General features: G+C 42.0%; 1 protein-coding gene across 2 annotated transcripts; it reads left to right on the top strand.

The window, feature by feature from the left end:
* Positions 1-1,667: 1,667 nt before the first annotated feature.
* dync2i1 (dynein 2 intermediate chain 1) lies at positions 1,668-20,318 on the top strand. 2 transcript variants are annotated; one of them, XM_080417231.1, is made up of 23 exons: positions 1,668-1,751; positions 2,580-2,633; positions 2,717-3,575; positions 3,726-3,793; positions 4,145-4,339; positions 4,846-4,911; positions 5,424-5,492; positions 6,258-6,474; positions 7,689-7,794; positions 8,277-8,406; positions 8,508-8,619; positions 9,117-9,211; positions 9,915-10,044; positions 11,045-11,217; positions 11,427-11,589; positions 14,272-14,385; positions 14,547-14,608; positions 14,718-14,769; positions 14,879-14,942; positions 15,840-15,939; positions 17,407-17,538; positions 18,036-18,259; positions 19,799-20,318. In XM_080417231.1, the coding sequence occupies exons 1-23, from the start codon at positions 1,737-1,739 to the stop codon at positions 19,968-19,970; spliced, it is 3,372 nt and encodes a 1,123-aa protein (XP_080273357.1). In that variant the 5' UTR covers positions 1,668-1,736; the 3' UTR covers positions 19,971-20,318. The 2 variants fall into 2 exon arrangements, with proteins under 2 accessions (XP_080273357.1, XP_080273358.1); XM_080417232.1 differs by lacking the exon at positions 4,846-4,911.
* Positions 20,319-20,362: the final 44 nt, after the last annotated feature.

Raw genomic sequence — 20,362 nt, 5'->3', positions numbered from 1 at the left:
GATCTCCCCCAGTAGTACAAAAGAAAATCCCTATAGTCTAGTTAAGATGATGGGCTTTCCACGCTGGAGACCCCGGTTTGGATCCCGGGCGTTTTACACATACATACAGGAGGTTCCCATGTGCGCGTCCAGTAAGGCTGCTATACTCACGTTAATTCCCCCGTACACCACCAGCCCATCGCCTTTAGAATGATCGTCCGCATCAACTATGTTTGATCTCGGCGACTAAATCGTTGGGAAAACATTGTATTTATACAACGACAACAAACAAAAAAAGGCAGAGAAAACCACGTCCCACCAGTGACTTCTGCTTCAGCAGCGTGCGCTACAGTGACAGCCCTGGGAATGATGGCACTGTCTCTCTCTCTCTCCCTCTCTCTCCAGACGCACTCCACCGACTCTCTAGTGCAGTGGTTCCCAAGCAGTGGGTCGGGACCCAAGTTTGGGTCGTGGAGCAATTTTTATGGGTCGCAAGTAAATATCCCCTACAACAACTACATGCAAATGTATTTATTTTTTGTAAAGTTTAAACAAAAACTCCAACATATTTCAAAAGTATTTCAATAAATCAAATTTAAAAAAATCTAATAATTTCCATTACAAAATAATAATAATAATAATAGCAAAGAAGTAGTGAAAATAGCAGATCTACAAGCCCAATACGCGTTGCTAGTTTGGGTCCCGGGCAAACGTCTAATCTCTCTTTTGGGTCTTCAGCTAAAACCTTTGGGGATCCCGTGTTTGTGTGTGTGACTGTGTGTGTGTGTGTGTGTGTGTGTGTGTGTGTGTGTGTGTGTGTGTGTGTGTGTGTGTGTGTGTGTGTGTGTGTGTGTGTGTGTGTGTGTGTGTGTGTGTGACTGTGTGTGTGTGACTGTGTGTGTGTGTGTGTGTGTGTGTGTGTGTGTGTGTGTGTGTGTGTGTGTGTGTGTGTGTGTGTGTGTGTGTGTGTGTGTGTGTGTGTGTGTGTGTGTGTGTGTGTGTGTGTGTGTGTGTGTGTGAGATCGCACAATGTTGCCATCTCGCGTTCTAACGCAGTAAACGCACCATCGATTGAATCCTCGAATCAACCGTAAAAAGGTCAGCATGAAGCGCACAGAGAAATCAAACGAAGCATGTTTAGAATTAGCAGCACTGCTGCACGCATATTAGAGCAAACCATCATCAACATTTTATTATGATCACACAAGTGGTTCATGTCAAGGACCCCCAAACTGATAATTATTTGGCTGCTGGCCCCCATATGAAAATATTTTGTGCCAGGGACCCCCAGAAGAGAAGATTTAAGTAAATAATAAATTATTCAAAATCTTCCATAATTTTTCGATATTTTTCAGATATTTAAAAAAAATAGCAGATGTACAAGCACGTGGCACGAAGTGACGTGCTGTGAGCTTGTACATCTCCTATTTTTGAATAGCCAATAAAGTGCTGGTTAAAATGATTGCGACCCCTGGGGGTCCCCGGACCCCACTTTGAGAACCACTGCATTAGAGCAACCATCAACATTTGATACATTACAAACTATCCCATTCGGTTTATTTTTGTCGATTTAAAGTTGATGTAATCGACTGCTCTGTTACTGATTAACAAGTCTGTTGTCAAGATGACATGACGCATTGTCAATGGTTACGGTAAACTGCGCGTGCGCAATCGTCATGGCGGCGTAAACAGCAAAGTATCAGCTTATTTTCTGAGATAACAAGACGTTCTTTGCTGGAAAAAGTACAGATGACAACATGCACAGCGACAAGGTAATGACATGATCCCTGGTGGCACTTTATCACTATCCCGTCTTGGCCTGAGAAATATATTACACGTATTTAGTCCGACTGTACAGTGCCTGATTGATGGATTTATTGAATACTTTATTTAACAGTTTGCCAAAAAAAAAAAGCACAGAAAATATAAGCTCTGCTGAAAGGATTAAACCCAAGAAAGCACTATGACTTATTTCCATTGGGGTCCATGTGTATTCAATTCATCAACACATTATTTTAGTGACAGACAAATATAAAATACTATGCAAAAACATCATATAAACGAGACGAGTAGTAATAAAAAAGAATAATATGTACAGTAAACAGTTGGGGGGGAGGGACTATAGAGCGTCTAGCTTTAGTAGTAAGTTAATGATATAGTTATTGGCAATGGGTATCCTGCATAACGTTACTTAAATGTCTAACTGCTAAATGAAACATATTATTTTGACAATTAATATATACCTATATAAATCAATATATTTATTAATATAGAAGTATTATAAGTTATTGATACATTTAAAAAGAAAAACATTTTCTAAATCTTTCATTAGCGCATATAACGTAGCAGGCTGAAATGTTGTTGTTGTTGTTGTTAATGCCTCTATAGATTATTTGCATCAGAGCTAGTCTTGTATCAAGGCTACATCAGAGATAGTCTTGTATCAAGGCTACATCAGAGATAGTCTTGTATCAAGGCTACATCAGAGATAGTCTTGTATCAAGGCTACATCAGAGGTAGAGTTTTAAGCTTGTGTTCGCTTGGCGGCACCCCATCACTACCTGTCTGTGTTTCACCTATTTTGGCTCTGCGTTATTTAGAAAATTACCAAGGAAGACACTTGGAAACCAGCTGAACTTAGAAGACACATCAGGGTACGTTTCTATGAGCTTATCAAGTAAAATTTTAAGAGACTGTTATGTATTTGATATGGATTTTGTATTTATTTTCTCCCTAGGATGGAGGATATGAGGAGGACCGTGTCAGGAGACGAGAGGAAAGCGAGAGAAAACACGGGGGTGGGGAGACTATAGAGAGGCGCCACAGGGACCCAGACAAAGAGCATAGACGAGACAAAGACAGAGACAGACACAGACACAGGGAAAGAGACCATACGAGGGAGAGAGACAAACAAAAAGATGAAGAAAATACCCCAAATATTGACAATACGAGGGAGAGAGACAAACGAAAAGACGAAGAACACAACCCATATCTCGACAGAAGGAAAGAGGGATCGAGGGACAGGAGACCCGAGGGGGAGGAGAGAGACAAAGAGAAGAGAAGGGACAGAGAGAGAGTGGCTGATCCCGCTAAACACAGCGATGAGCGCGGAGAACACAGAGACCGAAGGCACCACAGAGAGGAGAAAGAAACCCCGGACAGGGAGAGAGACAGACAGAAGGAGAAAGAAAGGAGGAGAGAGAGAGAAAGGGACGACGACCACAGGAGGCACAACAGAGAGGGGAAAGAAAACCAGGACAGAGAGAGAGACGGACAGAAGGAGAAAGAAAGGAGGAGGGAGAGGGAAAGAGACGACGACCACGGGAGGGACAGAGACAAGAGGAGGGAAGAGAGAGACAGGGAAAGGAGGAGAGAGGAACGGGACGGAGAACACGGGAAAGAGAGGGATAGAAAGAGACATGAGGAAAGCGAGGTGACAGGAAGAGATGGGGAGCGGAGGCGAGACAGGGAGCAGAGAGACGGGGAGAAGGAGAACCTGAACGAAGGCGACAAACAACAAAGACACGAGTCACGTGACAAAGAGAGGCGAGAGAGACATGCAGACAGAAGGCATTCAGAACATAAGGAGGAACAAGGTAAAGTTGTCTACGAAACGGCAAGATCTTCACCTTGAGTGCTGCATTCGAATAATGATGCACAGTTAAGTCCTCAATAGACCAAAATGGACAGTGAATTTCCATCATGTTTAAGAGCTCTGCTATTTCTACCATTGCTCTGCTTTTCAGTTTACAAAGAAGATCGCCAAAAAGAAAAGGAGGACAGAGAAAGGAGACACAAAGAGAGAGGACACCATGTAAGCCTCTTTAACAGCCCCACCTGTCCAGTTGGGGTTGGCCGTAACCCTACGACTTACAAAGGGTTATATTATCAGTTAGCGTCGTATTGCAAATACACCTGTAAATACATAGAAAGACTTTGTCTTGACGGCGATAATAAAGCACTGTACCATGTCTTGGTGAAATGAAACCCATGGTATTTTATCAATTAACCCTTAAAGTTAGTACTCTTAGATTTAAAGGGGGTCTGCAATAAGCTTTTGTGGAAGAACCCTAATCTTCTACATTTGTATGACACAGCCTACGTCAGGGTTTAAGATGCTTTGCTCTAAATTATGCACATTTCGGTCAATCTCTCTGCTCTCCAGGATGAAAAGCGTAAGCATGACGGTGAACCCAGGGAGCAAAGAGACGGTCATCACCGCGGTGACGGAGACAGAAGGGACCGGGACAAGCACAGGGAGAGGAGGCACAGGGAGGAGGCAGACCCAGGACCAGATGAGACGAGTGCCCCAAAACCATACCAAGGTCCCAGAGAGAAGACCACAGCTTCAAAAATAAAGGTCATTGTCAAGTCAAGTTGATTTGTGTAGCACATTTCATGCAGGTGTAAACTCAGTTTGCTTAAAAGACCTGAGGCGATTCTTAAAAATGTTTTCTAAATCCTAACAGTTTTTTTTTAATTTCAAAAATAGCAGATCTACAAGCTCATAGGGCGGCACTCGGTGCCGCCCTATGAGCTTGTATATCTGCTATTTTTGAATAGCCAAAGAAATCTAAAGTGACACAGATGCGTCCCAGGTCTTAATGGCTTAAAATATAATAGGAACAAATAATAAATTAGAACAAAAATTACAACCACCCAAAATCCCACCTACACACATACAGAAGTGCAAGGTGTTGCTTGTCCTAGTGATATTTACAAGGCCGTTCTATACCGTACGTTTTCTGTCAATCGACAGTATTCGCACATTTACTCTCACGCCATACCTAGAGTATGATGTAAAAGCAAAATGGCCACCGTATCAGTATGGTCAATAAGTCAATGGTGTACGTTTTTGTAATCCAGGAAGTGGTGATACTAGCTGAGCCTCAGACAACTATTCCAGCAGATTTAGAAGAAACGGAAGAGCCTGTAAGATGTTTGTTTTGACTTCACTCCAGTCTTTGCTAGACATTTGCCTGTTCTGACAGTTATTGGTCTTTTTTGTTTGCGTGCCAGCATGAAAGCAAACCATTTGTGGCTTTGGAGTCTGTGAACTGCTGCTTGTTCCATGCTCAACTGAAGAGCAGAGGGCTTCTGCATGGGCTCTTTGGAGAACTGATGACTTAAATCACTCTATCAAGCAACTGTTTTAGTTAGTTTTCATACCTGTGAATGGAAACAATTCTAAAGATTCTGCGAAATAGTTGCAATTAGCCCAAATAATTGCAATCAAGTCATTATGTAGTAATTGTGACATACCTACATGCTGTATTTCCTCCTGCTTGTAAATGCATGTTGTGCTATTCATCAAGGAGTTACCGCCATTGCTTATTTATACACACCCATCCAGTCTGGCCTTGTTATGGAAGTTCGCCAGCTCAGATACAAGGTCTTTAAAAGTGTTATCAATTGTTGCTGGTGGTGATTTACCTTGCCTGCAGGTTGGCAAGGACGAGGAATTGGCTGAAGTACAGGACTATGGGGATCAGGGCTATGAAGACGATTTTGAGGTAAAAATAAATAAATACAGTTGTACTGGCTTGTTTCTGATAGTCTCAAACCAGCAAATATACAGTAGGATGTAGGTCCACTAGCTCAGTGGTTCTCAACCTGTGGGTCGGGACCCCCAGGTGGGTCCCCACATGATTTTGGGGGGGTCCCAAGATGACAGTGAAGTGACAATTTAAGGACTTTTAAGACCTAATACCTAAAGAAAAAGACCATTACTGCATTAAAAGTAATCAACAAACTAATATATACAATAAAAACTGGTCAATCATTGGCCAAATTGTCAAACAATATAAGAGAGTCAAAAATGTTGAAAATAGCTGTTTTCACAATATTTATCCGTGGAACCGAGTCAAACTAAAGTTAATGCCTCAACTCCTATAATTCCAAGTGCTTATCAGGGTGGGGGGTTCCCAGTTCAAATATGATTATTTTGGGGGGTCGCGACCTGAAAAAGTTGAAAACCACTGCACTAGCTAATATGATTTTCAATCATTTCAATTGATGTTAAAATAATTTCATTTTCACAATTTCATTTGTTTATTTTGTTTGCTTTTATATCATTTCACTTCGGCATGCCCTAAATTGGATTTACTTTTCAAGAAAGCGGTGAGTGATCTGATTTGTTGTGAGGCGCTTTGCTTTTGTCATTGAGTTCCCTCAAGGGCATTTGTCCCTTGTTTTGTACATAGCACTTTATTTTGCATTGAACATTAGACACCGCTTATCAAGTGACAGCCGGCGTTCCTCTCTCTTTGTCCGTCAAGGATTATGAGGACGATTTTGAGGAGAGTGGAGGTGAAGGAGAGGATGAGGAGCCGCCGTCGCACAGCCCGGTGGCGAGCGGAGAGGGGGCGGAGCCGACGCCACAGAGGAGCGAGGAAATAAAGGCAATCAGGAGAGCCATGGATGAGGAGAATGAGCGAGTGGGAACTGACCAATCCACACAGAGCACAGACCAAGACAGACACACTCAGTCCAGAGGTACAGACAAGTAGGGCTGGGCAGTTAACCCAAAATACATTCAAAACTACTATTTAGAACCAATAATGTAGGTTAATCGACGTGAAATGAATTCTAATCGATTTTTGTATCGACTAAATCTAATCGATAGGCCTGATTAGCCACTTAAGCCCTGTATTATACTTCATTGTACAACGGTGTCATGTAAAAATAGTGAAAATAGCCGATTTACAAGCTCACATCACAACACGTCACATCACAACACGTCACATCACAACATGTCACATCGCAACGCGCTGTGAGTTTGTAGATCTGCTATTTTCACGCTGTGTGGCTCTCACACCTACGTCGCACCATCTCTGTATCTGTCAGTCCTTGTCCCTTTTATGCCCATATATGGATATTCCTTATGTCATCAATATATGCCCCCCATATATGGGCAAGACCTTTTTTGTGCCCGTATATGGAGCTGACTAATTTGTTTATGGCTGAGTCATAGTGACATGAGCGTGACGATGTGGTCCGCCGGCCCACCGGCCGGTCCTCCCTTAACCCATTGAGACCTGAAGCCGATTCTACATGTCTCCTAAATCTCAGCAGTATTCTGAAAAACGTATGTTTCTATGTCAGTGGCGCTCAATCTTTTTCATGTCAAGGACCCCCAAAATTATATGTATTTGGCCGCGGACCCCCATCAAAATATGTTGTTCCAGGGACCCCCAGAAGCAAAGATTTGAGTTAAAAATGTTCGCTTAAAAAATATATATATTCAAAGATTTGCACACATTTTCACGATTTTTCAAAAATAGCAGATCTACAAGCTCGTAGCGCGGCACTCGGTGCCGCGCTATGAGCTTGTATATCTGCTATTTTTGAATAGACCAAAGTGTAAAATAATGCTTTTTAGATCAAATCTAAAAATGAGACAGTTCCAGGTCTCAATGGGTTAAGACAATTTAATATAGGATATGTTAAATTGGCTAATGATATATAGGGTATTTTTTATAATCGTTCATTAATTGTTAAACATTTTAATAAGCGTCATATCGCACAGCCCTACAGACAAAATCCACTTTTTCTAACTTTCATGTCATAGATTTTTGTCTTTTTCAAGGGCACTTGATGATTTTAGTCAGACGTTTCTTCAAACGTGATGCTATCATCTGTGCTTATGGAATGAGAGGTGAAAATGCCACTCCCAGTTCTTGTACTGATATTTCTTGCTGTTCTTTCAGAAGCGCGTGACAAGAACCAGAGGAGAGGCTCTCAGCGTGGGAAGTTTATCAACTTTGTGGCCGCAAAGCAACGTGAAGTCAGCAAACAGGTTGCCAACAAACAGAAGTAGGTTTGACAGAACGTGTAAATGGTCTGCATTACTCATACTCATACATGGCATCTTTAGTTAGAGGTGATATGTCGGCCAGACCGATATATCAGTTGGCCTCTAATTCACTGTTTCCCAAACAGTGGGTCTGGACCTATTTATGGGTCGCGGACCGTTTTTTTGTGGGTCGCGAGTAAATATCCCCTTTTTTCCGTTTCCTACATTTAGAAACAATATGAATTATTTCAAAAGATTTAAAAAAGTTTAAACAAATTTTTTTTTCAAATGTGTTTCATAAATAAAATGAAAAGATCTAATAATATCCATAAATTAATTTTAAAAAAGTTTAAGAAGTAGTGAACATAGCAGATCTACAAGCAAGTGTTGTGAGTTTGTAGATCCGCTATTTTCACTAGTTTGGGTCCCTGGCTCTTTTGGGTCTTGAGCCAAAAAGTTTGGGAACTACTGCTCTAATCAATATGACTGTTTCTATCTGTAGGAAGCGCAGTGCAGAGCTGCTGCGCCTTATCGATCTGGATTTCTCCACGACATTCTCCCTTCTGGACCTGCCTCCTGTTAGCGAATACGATATGTACATCAAAAGCTTTGGAAATACAAACACAAAACAGGTCAGCGGCTCCTTCTGTTTGCACCTACACACTATATGAACCGGTGAATGGACTCAGCTTCCAAGCATGAAAACTTGACCTAAGAAATCCTTCCTTCTCAGGCATATGTTCAGTGTAATGAGGACAATGTGGACAGAGACATCCAGACAGAGGACATCGAGATGTCTGAGAAATGGACACAGCATCCAGCAGAGAGGCATGGACCATGCGGAGGTAAGAAAACACCCAGAAAGCTCTCTGATAGTTGTCTATATGTATACGACAAGATCTGATGGTGTTTAGCTTGATGTTTTTTAGCCGTTTAACTAGTTTTAACCCATTTAGACCTGAGGCCGATTTCAAAAACGCCTTAAATCCTAACCTAAGTTTTCAGAAAAACTTCAAATTTGTATTCAAAGAAATTGAAAACATTCCTGATGCTACATACATAGAAACATCTAAAATGACACAGATGCTTTCCCGGTTTTAAAGATATAACAACGTATAGGCTTTCCCGGTCTTAATGGGTTAACAAAGTTGTTTATTTTGTTTTGCTGTAAAGCGACTTTGAGTACAGAGAAAAGCACTATATACATTTTATGTATTATCATTATTATTTCCCATGCTGTTACATAACGCAGTATTTCACGAGGGGCACAAGACAAAAAGCATAATAAACTTCTCTGATTGACTGTGTTGCTCATTGCTGCTGTGTCCCAATGTTCTGGCAGATCCAAAGCTTTCCCAAGACGCTCGAGATAAAGGCACGAGTGAAATGAACATCGACACACAACGTCTCACAACGTTTTTACAGTCAGCCTCACAGGTATTTTGTTATAAATATGGTTTATTTTTCCACACATGATGGACAACACAATCTTTCACTTCCTACGGGAGGGATTAATGATCGGTTGCAAAAACAGACTCCTGTTGTTGATGTGGGGCTGTATCTAGGCAGTGGTGAAAAGTAACTTAGTACATGTACTCAAGTACTGTACTTAAGTTTAATTTTGATGTCTTTTTTTTTAACTTTGTATAGTATTTACAATTTTCAATACTTTCTACCCCACTGCATCTCAGAGGAAAATATTACTTTTACTCCAGTACAATTATATGAAAACTTTAGTTACTACAATAGCTACTTTCTAGATTGATTGATTATTATTACAAAACACACTAACCACTTCAGCCGTATATGTATTTCGGCCATTTGAAAATAGCAGATCTCCGCGACGCATTGCGAGCTTGTAGATTGCCTATTTTCACGATTTTTTAATACATTTTGAACTTGTGAAATGGGACATTCTGCACAATGAGTACTTTTACTTTTGGTACTTTCAGTATATTTTGATGCCGATGCTTTTGTACTTTTAATCAGGTAATTTTTTAATACGGGACTTTTTCTGCTTGTAACAGGGTATATCTACATTGCAGTATTGATACTTTTACTTAAGTAAAACATGGGAGTACTTCTTCCATCGCTGTATCTAGGTGATGAGACTGCGCTGTTTTGTTGTGGCTGTATCCAGGTGATGGTCGTGCTGTTGGAGGAGGACTACGCCGAGAAACAATCGCTCAAGAGGCTGAGCACCAAAGCAGAAATTCTGTCTTTCAGCGATGGCAGTTTACAGTTCAACACAAAGTTGTCTTTTCTCAACGGTACACACTCACACACCAGCCTCATAGAGATGTCTTTGTGGTTCAAAATGGAGAGGTGGTACCTTAGGTACCATATTATTCACTCAACTGCTTTCATAGTTATGTGTAAATGGTGCGATGAAATGGAATGGGAAATGTAAAGTACATAAAGAAGGGCAGCAGTAAAGCACGGGCCATGCTGAAGTCATTACTGTACCACTGAAGGAAGATAATATCGTCAGTAACTGATTGTGCCGCTAATAAAAATATAATAGAATAGAGTGAAAAGCACTTGTGAATTCAGCACCGTGAGCTTCTGGGGGAAGCTCACTGTCCCAAAGACAACACACATGATTACTGTACCAGGTATCCTCTCTGGCCACATGAATAAAGTTATTCATTAATCCTGAGAGTTTTTTGGAAGTCAAGTATTTTGAGGGAATTATGATGCCCTATCAGACCACACATGTCAATACAGAGTTTATAAAGCTTTGTTTTTTTAACACATTCACCGCCAAAAAGACGGATATATCTGTCTTTTAAAATCCACCCGTTAACCACCAAAGATCTTAAAAAATAAAGAAAAACCCAAGATAACGTGATCCGAAGATTTACTGCTCCATTTACTTCCTGGTTAACTTCTCGGCTCCTGTGTACTTATTTTTTTTTTACTATGTATTTTTGGCGAAAAAAATGCTATTTTCAACTGGCTGCAATTATGGAACGGATTACCGCAATCAGATTAATTTTTTCCCCGATTCTACGAGACTCCTCTGTGTGTGTACTGAGGGTATCACCGTGAGGATGGTGATCACTGAAAATATTTTGTGACTACTTGAAAAGGTAAAAAAAATCGTGAAAACGCTGGCACTGGCTATACCCTGTTTAAAAAAACCTCTGGCACTCAATGGTGGCACAAAATGAATGAGAAAAAATAATAATATCCAAACCCCAGTTGCCCAGCTTACACACAAGCTCACGTCATACGTTGGACATTCCCATTTGGATCTCATGTTTACAGGCCGTCGTGTCAGCCTGATGCACTTCTCCCCGGTCCAAAACCAGACCATGATGTCAGTCCACAGTCCTACAGGCGAGCCTGGCGCCGTGCGCCTTGACACCTGGACCATGATCTGCATCTGGAACATCTGGGAGCCCTCACGACCCCAGAAGATCCTCGTCTACGAGTCTGAGGTAACATAGAGAGAATTTCAGCCAATTTTGTCTGGTGGCAATTAGAATAAACAATGCTGTAAAAACAAAAACAAAAAAACAACACATAAACTTGCAAGTCTTGCATGTATTTGCATTCTGTTATTGACTGATTAGGCCTTGAGATGTTCAGGTGTAAGTGACTGACTGTCACTGAGAAGATGCTCTTTGCCATGTTCTTCTTGACCCAGGTGCAGTGTTGCTGCTTCAGCCCTGGCAAGGCCACCCTGGTGTTTGCAGGGACGTCCGTGGGCTCTGTGCTGCTCTGGGACCTGAGGGAGCACGCTAGCAACCACTACAACCTGAAGGTAGAGGAGGACGAGTGGACCTTCCGTCACCCCACCTTTTCCACTGGTGAGTCAAAGACAGTGCGGTAGTAGCCTGGAAACCAGACGAAACCAGACGAATCCCTCGGCAGATTTGGTCTGGCTCCGCTCGGTTGTGATGGGGCGGTTTTATCACCAGAGGCATTTCTTTATATATAGTTTCGAGTAAATCAAGAATATTAGATTATTATAGCAAACTCAGATTAGGGTGATGCTTGACTCTTCCCTGGCAGCTCATAGTAACCATCATACAGTATCAAGTGAGTGGTGATTTCACTGGAAACATAGCACTCAGGAAACATGGTCTCACAACGCTTGGTGTTCACTCCAGCAGCATTCACATTCTGTAGACACTTCTATTCAGTGATGGAAGAAGTACTCACATTTTTTACCTAAGTAAAAGTATCAATACCCTATTGTAGAAATAGTTTGTTACAAGTACAAGTTCGGCATTGAAAATTTACTCGAGTAGGGGCGGCAGTGGCTCAGGGGTAGAGTGGCTGGGTAGAGTGAACTGGAAAACCGCAAGGTTCCCAGTTCGATCCCGGGCTGGGGCGCTCCCCTAAGCCAGATTCCATTCCCCAAAGCTCGGTCACTCGCTCACTCTCCTCGCTTCCTCCACTCGCGCCTAAGCCCCGCCCCTGCGAGGAGCCGAGGATTATTTGTGAGGACGAGTGGTCGAGTGGTTGCCGTCAAAGGATCGGACTGCACTGGGTCCGTCATTTCAAAGCGACAGAAAATTCCGCGATCACTTATGACGTCTCAAACAGCTGGACCAGAGCCGTGGATGAAAATATACATGCATAGAATAATATGCAGGTATAGAATAATACAGAATATAAGAATAAACAATTCATCAATGTGGATGGCCACATTGTTATCTTTATAGTTAACATTTTGTGCAAAGCCATTTATTCCTGAAATAGTGAACGAAGCGCCAGGATGATTAAACATTTATGAATTAAATCCTGACCCGTCCCTCTTTTTGCTCTTACAGTCCCCAGACCCCCCACCCCCCGCAGCAGTCCCGCACGGCACTGCTGCTTATAACAGCCACCGTATATTACAGAGTATGTCTGACTCTGAATTACATAATTCATGCAGGGTAGCCATACGTCCTCTTTTCCCCGGACATGTCCTCTTTTGGGGGGTTTCATAAAATCCTTCAAATGTTCGGGGTTTTGAGAGTTTGGGTGATATCCCTCCCACTTCTGGGACGAAGAAAAAAACTCAGACGATTTTGTGATTTTGCTTGATATTGTTTGATAGCGAAATAAATCATGACTGATAGACATGAAAGAAGACCCTTCACAGCTAATAGAGAATTTTTAATTTTAAGAATCGGTTCAGAATTGAATGAGTACGGCTATAGTTAAAGCGTAAAGTGTCCTCTCCTATATTCAGTCTATATATAAATACAATACATTATTTTAAACATAATCTTTGTCACAGTAATTTATAGTAGTCCATGCACTGCATTGAGACATGCAAGGAGAGAAATGAACTGTCAGCTTTTGAGACAGAATAAGTGTGCACAATATATTACAATGTACATAATTGTATTATACTGTATATCGTATTGTTGCGTCTTTTCAGTCAATTTACACTGTGTGTGTGTGTGTGTGTGTGTGTGTGTGTGTGTGTGTGTGTGTGTGTGTGTGTGTGTGTGTGTGTGTGTGTGTGTGTGTGTGTGTGTGTGTGTGTGAGATGCGCAAGTGATCGGCGGGGGCGAAGGGGGGGGGGGGGCAGCCGGTGTTTTCGGGGCATGGTTTCGGGTTTCAAGCATTGTTTGTGTGGCCACATGTGGAGGAGGACCATGTATACGTCACGGGAGAAGGGAAAAAACAAAAAAAACGTGTACACGTGATGCGGAAGTCTGCCACGGAGGAGCTGTGGAGAGTGGTCGAGCCTACACTTGATGTACACTCGCTAAATGCGGAAGTAGAGAGCCTCCTCGGCTCCTCCACCCGACTCCACTCGCCTCCTCCAAGAAGCAACTGAGTAATTGGAATTTAGCACATCCGGTTTGGAGTCGGAGTGACCGAGTGGGAGTGAGCAAGTGGCCGAGATTTTCGGGTTTGGAATCTGGCTCTAGAGTTAGTGTCGAAGTGTCCTTGAGCAAGACGCTGAACCCCTAATTGCTCCCGATGAGCAGGTTGGTGCCTTGCATGGTTTCCTCCGCCATCGGTATATGAATGTGTGTGTAAATGGGTTAATGGCACAATCAATGTAATGCGCTTCGGATAGAAGCGCTATATAAATGCACCATTTACCATTTAGAAGTACAAAGGTATTGGCATCAAAATGTATTTAAAGTACCTAAAGTAAAAGTACTCATTGTGCAGAATGTCACATTTCACAAGTTCAAAATGTATTAAAAATATTTAGTAAAAGCCGATCTACAAGTTCAAAATGCGTTGCAAAAAAATGGAAATACTCCAGTAAAGTAAAAATACATAAAAAATGTACTTAAGTACTATACTTAAGTAAATGTACTTAGTTACTTTCCACCACTGCTTCTATTTTAATTATGATTAATGCTGCGTGAATTGTACAGGAAATCAATAGCAGCACAATTTTCATGCATACATAAGTCTCCCGTCCTTGAATGTTCTGTCTGAAAGTTCAGAAGTCTTGTTTAGCAACACAAGAGGGATGGCGACTCGGTACGTGCTGAAATGCCTTATTGTTTGTCACCTTGTCAACACAGATGCTGTGCTGGCGGCGTCGGGTCATTTGTCCTCCGTGTGCTGTGTGGAGGTTGTCCCTTCCGCTGTGGCAGGGGGTCTTAGACCAGAGGCCCCTCTGTTGGCATCCGATGAAGGTCAAGAAGAAACCAAAGCATTAACTTTCCTTAATCTGGATTCTATGTATGGAGATGGAAAATGCTAAAGGGCAATTTGATGTTTTTCTTAGATGTTCGGTATCATTTCAGCTCGAGTTATGCTTTCTGGTTAAACGTGCTATTTCTGTTTCGATACCCAGAGTCGTCGGGGTTGTCCTTCCAGTTGGCCTCGCTAGATGCGAATGGGGTTTTAAATCAATGGGTAAGGCTGAAAATCTCACAACATAATACCACACAGCTTTGGTCACCATGCTCCCGAATTCCTTCATGATGAATGATGGGGTGATGTTGTCTTCGTCTCTGTCCAACAGGTGGTGGTAGAACTCCCCAAAGCCAGCGACGCAGGCTCCCAGACAGACCTGGGTGAGACAGTCTCGTTTGAACACACTCACACCTTTTTCCCACGAACGCGCTTTTCTTTTCTCGCGAATTACCCAACAACCTCTCTTTTCTCTCTCTCTTCGTCTTACAGGGCTCAGGCCGGGGGGAAAAGTCAAGTTGCTGCACAGTTCCACGCAGATCCTCGCCGCTGAGAGGTGAGACAGACAGATTAAATGTCTGTGGCAGTGTTCATTCGTCACCGCCAGCCCAAAGGGGCCAAAAATACCCCACACTGTCTTTGCCCCGGTGGCGCAGCACCTGCTCCACGTGGGTCATATGATCTTGTTTGTTGTTGGGAGAGGGACTGCTGTTGTTGTCGTCATCTCTCCTTTTGATTGACCACGTAGCCGCCAGTCCAGACACGTCATGTACAGTTTGGATGTGATGCATGCAGACAGGTGTCATATTCACACCAGTGCATGGCTGTGAATATGTGTAGTATATTATATATATATATATATATATATACAGTGCAGGGAATGTCATGACCTCTCATCTCAACGGGTGGTGACTTCCAGACTTCCAGGGGTGTAAAGTAACTAAGTACATTTACTCAAGTACTGTACTTACGTACAATTTTGAGGAGTTTTCTTTTACATTACTGGAGTATTTCCAATTTTCTCCACTACATTTCAGAGGCAAATATTGCACTTTTACTCCACTACAATTATGATGATTATTAAAAACAATGGGTCATTCTGCATACTGAGCGTTTTTACTTTTGGTACTTTAAGTACATTTTGATGCCAATGCTTTTATACTTTTAACTTAAAGTACATTTTTAACACCGGACTTTTGCTTGTAACAGAGTATTTCTACATTGCAGTATTGATACTTTTAATTAAGTAACAAATGTGAGTACTTCTTCCACCACTGATCCTCTCTCTCTCTCTCTCTCTCTCTCTCTCTCTCTCTCTCTCTCTCTCTCTCTCTCTCTCTCTCTCTCTCTCTCTCTCTCTCTCTCTCTCTCTCTCTCTCTCTCTCTCTCTCTCTCTCTCTCTCTCTCTCTCTCTCTCTCTCTCTCTCTCTCTCTCTCTCTCTCTCTCTCTCAGGACTTCACCACAGGATGCAATGAATACGGGATCATTCCAAACACTGCTGTTAAGATTCCTCCCCACAGACTCAAACCATTTCTTTATTGGCACCAACATGGTGAGCCAAGTCTTCATCTTCCATAGAAGGATTTATACACCGAGTCTCTGCAGAATTATCAGTGGTGGAAAGTAACTAAGTACATGTACTCAAGTACTGTACTTAAGTACAAGTTTGAGGTATTTGTACTTTACTTGAGTATTTCCAATTTCCAATACTTTGACTTCTACTCCACTACATCTCAGAGGCAAATATTGTACTTTTACTCCACTACAAGTATTTGAAAACTTTAGTTACTAATTACTTTGCAGATATAAATGATTACATTATAAAACATACATTAACGCGACGCGTTGTGAGCTTGTAGATCTGCTATTTTCAAACATTTTAGTACTTTTACTTTTGGTACTTTAAGTACTTTTTGTACTTTTACTCAAGTAAATTTTGAACACCAGACTTTTACTTGTAACAGAGTACTTCTACATTGCAGTATTGATACTTTTACTTAAGTAAAACATTTGAGTACTTTTTCCACCACTGAGAATTATAGCCGTCGATAAGAGAATATAAATGTCTGTCTGTCTGTCTGTCTGTCTGTCTGTCTGCCTGTCTGTGTCACAGAAGTACCTCTAAAATGTTTTCTCACATATGTCTTATACTTTATGAAATATTGAACTTACATTTTTATAATGTAAGTCAATGGAGCTCTTATTTCACTGGCAGGCCTGTGAAATAAGAGCAGGCGACATGAAGTCTAAAGATCCACATTGGAGCCACACCATTCCCATGTGGAGATCCACATGATTCACATTCGTTTTTATGTATACTAGACCATACCCGTCGGGGGATATGAGCAAGCCAAGGACGCAGAGAGCATTTTAAAACCGAAGGGGACGTGTGTTCCGTGCGTGTGCACTAAAATGTAAACGTTTTTTTACCGGGTTTATTACTTTTATGGGTCTTTTTGTTACATTAATTCGGTTAATTCGGTACAAAAAATTACTCCATGCTCCATGAAGTGTAGATGTCGGAGGTTTCTTCTTTTCCTTTTTTCTTCATCCCAAAAGTGGGGGGGGGGGGATATCCCTCCCCCAATGGAACTGAGTATGTCCAAACCCCCCCTTTTTCTTTTGCTGTTGTTTTTCCATCTTCAAATCCTATAATGCCATAAAAACAGCGTGAAATTCCGTTTTGTTACTAGCGCGGTAGTTCCGGGACAAACAGGAAACCGGTGCATTCCCGTTTTCCGTTTTCCGGCCGGATGACGGCATTTTCGCGGGAAAGACGCCCCTGTCCACTTTCAATAGAAAATATGTTTATAAAAGGCTTTCGGGGGTGAAATTCATGGAATGGGTGTTGTGAAACATTTACCACTCACAAAAGATATAAAAACGTTACCTAGTATTACTTTAATTATTGGATGATGATTGACGCTAGTGAAATATTTGATTTAGATCATGCTCCTCACTGACATAATTTGCCCTGGTTATCATGTCTCAGTGTATCAGTGTGATTTGTGTCTGATAGGGTGTGGTCAACCATGGAACCAGCCACGGGTTGAAGGCTCCACCAAAGCTCTACAGGTCTCAGGTGGCTGGGGTCCGACCCACTGACGTCACCTCAATCCACTTCTCACCGTTCAGTCCAGCCCTGTTCCTGGTGAGACAATACACCCTAGTCTCGCGAGTAGTCAGGGAATATTATCAGAATAATGTCAAAACCTGGAATAAATTCCGTACCAAGAAATGTCTTCACCAATGTGTCTGTAATCTCATAAAGATTGAAATTCAATTCCAAACCTGCCTACCAATGGGTTCAACTGTCCACAACAGCGTTAGTGAGGACCAATTATGTGAAGATAGGTTGAAAATGGGTGAAGTGGTCCTTTTAACATATTGATTATTTGAAAGTGAAAACTAACTTTGGCACGTGTTTTGGCACGTGTTTGAAAAAGAGGAAAGCTCTAAAAAAAAAGTACTTTAATCATGTCTACACATGTTTAAAAGGCTTTTAAAATGTTGTAAAACTTTGTAGACATGACTTTGATTTTACGCCCCCTCCTCCCCGTTGACACTAGATGCACCAATCTACGCTTTTATCTCCATTGAGCACCTTGTTTGATCTCTCCGTGTTTGCTGTGCGTGTGCGTGTGCTAGGTGGGTTGCGGAGACGGCAGCGTCAGACTGCATGCGGCCTCCCAGGAGGAGCCCGTGCTGGAGTGGAACAACACCACAGCCAGTGAGCCGGTCGTCTCGGTGCAGTGGACTCAGACCAGGGCGACGGTCTTCTGCGTCCTGGACGCGGCTTCTAACCTCTACATATGGGACCTGCAGACGAATGACCTGGAGCCTGCCGTCACCGAAAGGATCCATGCCGACAGGTAACAAAGATGGAGAACAAATGACCCAGTGTTTCTTTCTTTTTAGCCGATTTCTAATGTTCGACAGTGAGTGGTCGATTATTATAATAATACATACAATTTATATAGCGACTTTGAGTACTCTGAGTACTCAAAGTCGCTTTACAAAACCGGGGAAAAAAATATTTATAACTTTATTAGGAAAAAAACGAGATAAAAAAAGTACAGAAGTAAAGGTAAAAAGGGGGGATTCGGTAGGGAATTTGAGTTTGAAAAGGTGGGTTTTGAGTGTGGTCAAAAAAAAAAAACGTGACGAGGGTGGGGGCAGCTTTGATGTGAGCTGGGAGTGAGTTCCATAGGGTGGGGATGGCCACGGAGAAGGCCCTGTCACCCCAGGTTCTTTTCTTTGTCCTGGGGATGTCAAGGAGGTTGGCATCACCTGACCTGAGGGAGCGGGAGAGGGCGTGGTGTTGGAGGAGTTCGGCCTGGCCGTCGGCCTGGTCTGAGTCCACTGCACCGAGACGACCGGCTCACTGGCTGTGGTGTTGTTCCACTCCAGCACGGGCTCTTCCTGGGAGGCTGCATGCAGTCCCTAGTTGTTGAGGGCCTTGTAGGTGGTGATTAGATTATCACGTTGTATATGACTACCTGATGGACTAAAGTTCTCAGTCGCCAGGACTGATTACAGTCATGCTTCTATGGAAGCATGTTGCACAACTAAAATAGCCTATCTACAAGCTCTCATGTGTCGCAGAGACCTTGTAGATCGGCTATTTTCGGTTATTTTATGATTAGAACATTTAAAGTGGACAAACTAACAATGTGTTCAGAAGCATCTTCTGTGGTGGAATCCCTCAAGGAACAAGGTGCCCCAAGCAAGGAGGACAGACCAGTCTGCATGTTCACTAATTATTTATCATTAAGTACAGGTTACAACATCCTAGGTCTAATTTAGCACGTGCACGAGCTGGCGGCGGAAACAGCTATCACAAGCTGCGGCAGACGAAGCTCCCATGTAGTTCCTGGATGCTTGTTTATATGTCATCCCTATCATGCAGACAGAATCAATCTATTCTTCCCTACCACTCACAAGGTGTCTCAGAGCATCCTGCATTCATCATCAGAATTCATGTTGCAGTCCTAATATGTCCAGTCTGTCCTCTCGTCCCTATTTGAATCACAGACCTTTAGACACAAGTGTCATTGGCTGGTTGTTGTGACATGTCCAGATATCATGTGTCATCATGTGTCGAGACAGTTATGAAGCAATATACTAGTCTGACCACTTAAAACATGTGTGTATTTACTCAAATACATCCACAGTGTAAAATATGTATCTTGCATATCACTGCATAGTCTAGAAATTCCTTAACAGATATTTCATAAAAGTAAATGTAAAAGCCTAAATCTGTGATTTCTTCACCTGGTTGGCAGTATGTAGAACAGCAGGAACAATATTACTCAAATATCATAATTTTACATCATTTGTGTTAATTGTTTAGGAAACAGCGCTAGTGTGTGGGGCTCCTTTCACACTGTTTCACTGTTTCGTCTTCTCAGGGTGACGGCCATGGCGGTGTTTGGAGACTCGGGACAACGAAACACGTATTCAGGCGTAGCGCTGGCTCACGAGTCAGGGAAACTAGAAGTGCAGTATTTCAATGAACGATTCACCATTCCTAGTGCTGCAGAACCAGAGAAGTTGGAGAGCATGATCAATGACGCCTTCTGAAATTATGTGTCGCATCTGATTGTGTTTACGTTGTGTTTTCTTTGTGTAACATGTACACATTCTTTCAAGCATAAAGATCAATTGATATGCGTTTTCCTTGTCATTCACTAGCTTAGCCTGCGTATATATAGCCTAAAGGTTTTACCATTACTTTTATAGTAATATCAGGTTCTGAAAATGTTACTTATCACCAAAAGAACACATATGTTGTGGAATGCAGCTTATTGCCTATATATGAACACATGCAATTACACATGTAAATAGGTTTTGGTACGGTGTAAATACTTTTGTTCACTATGAAAACGTTTATTTTTTATATGTTTCGGAAAATAAATTAAGATAATTGTACACATCCGTTGTCATGCATTCCTTTTCTTTCTATAATTGAATAA

Source organism: Gymnoscopelus braueri, assembly GCF_963280865.1.
Source record: "Gymnoscopelus braueri genome assembly, chromosome: 21".
NCBI classification, from domain to species: Eukaryota; Metazoa; Chordata; class Actinopteri; order Myctophiformes; family Myctophidae; genus Gymnoscopelus; species Gymnoscopelus braueri.
Note: the sequence above shows the minus strand (reverse complement) of the source record. Positions and strands in the feature narration are given on the sequence as shown.

Excerpts from the sequence above, each read along its gene's own strand:
- dync2i1 (XM_080417231.1), top strand. Across the intron at positions 4,340-4,845 it reads CCACAGCTTCAAAAATAAAG|GAAGTGGTGATACTAGCTGA; the intron begins GTCATTGTCAAG and ends TTTGTAATCCAG. Across the intron at positions 11,218-11,426 it reads TCCTCGTCTACGAGTCTGAG|GTGCAGTGTTGCTGCTTCAG; the intron begins GTAACATAGAGA and ends TTCTTGACCCAG.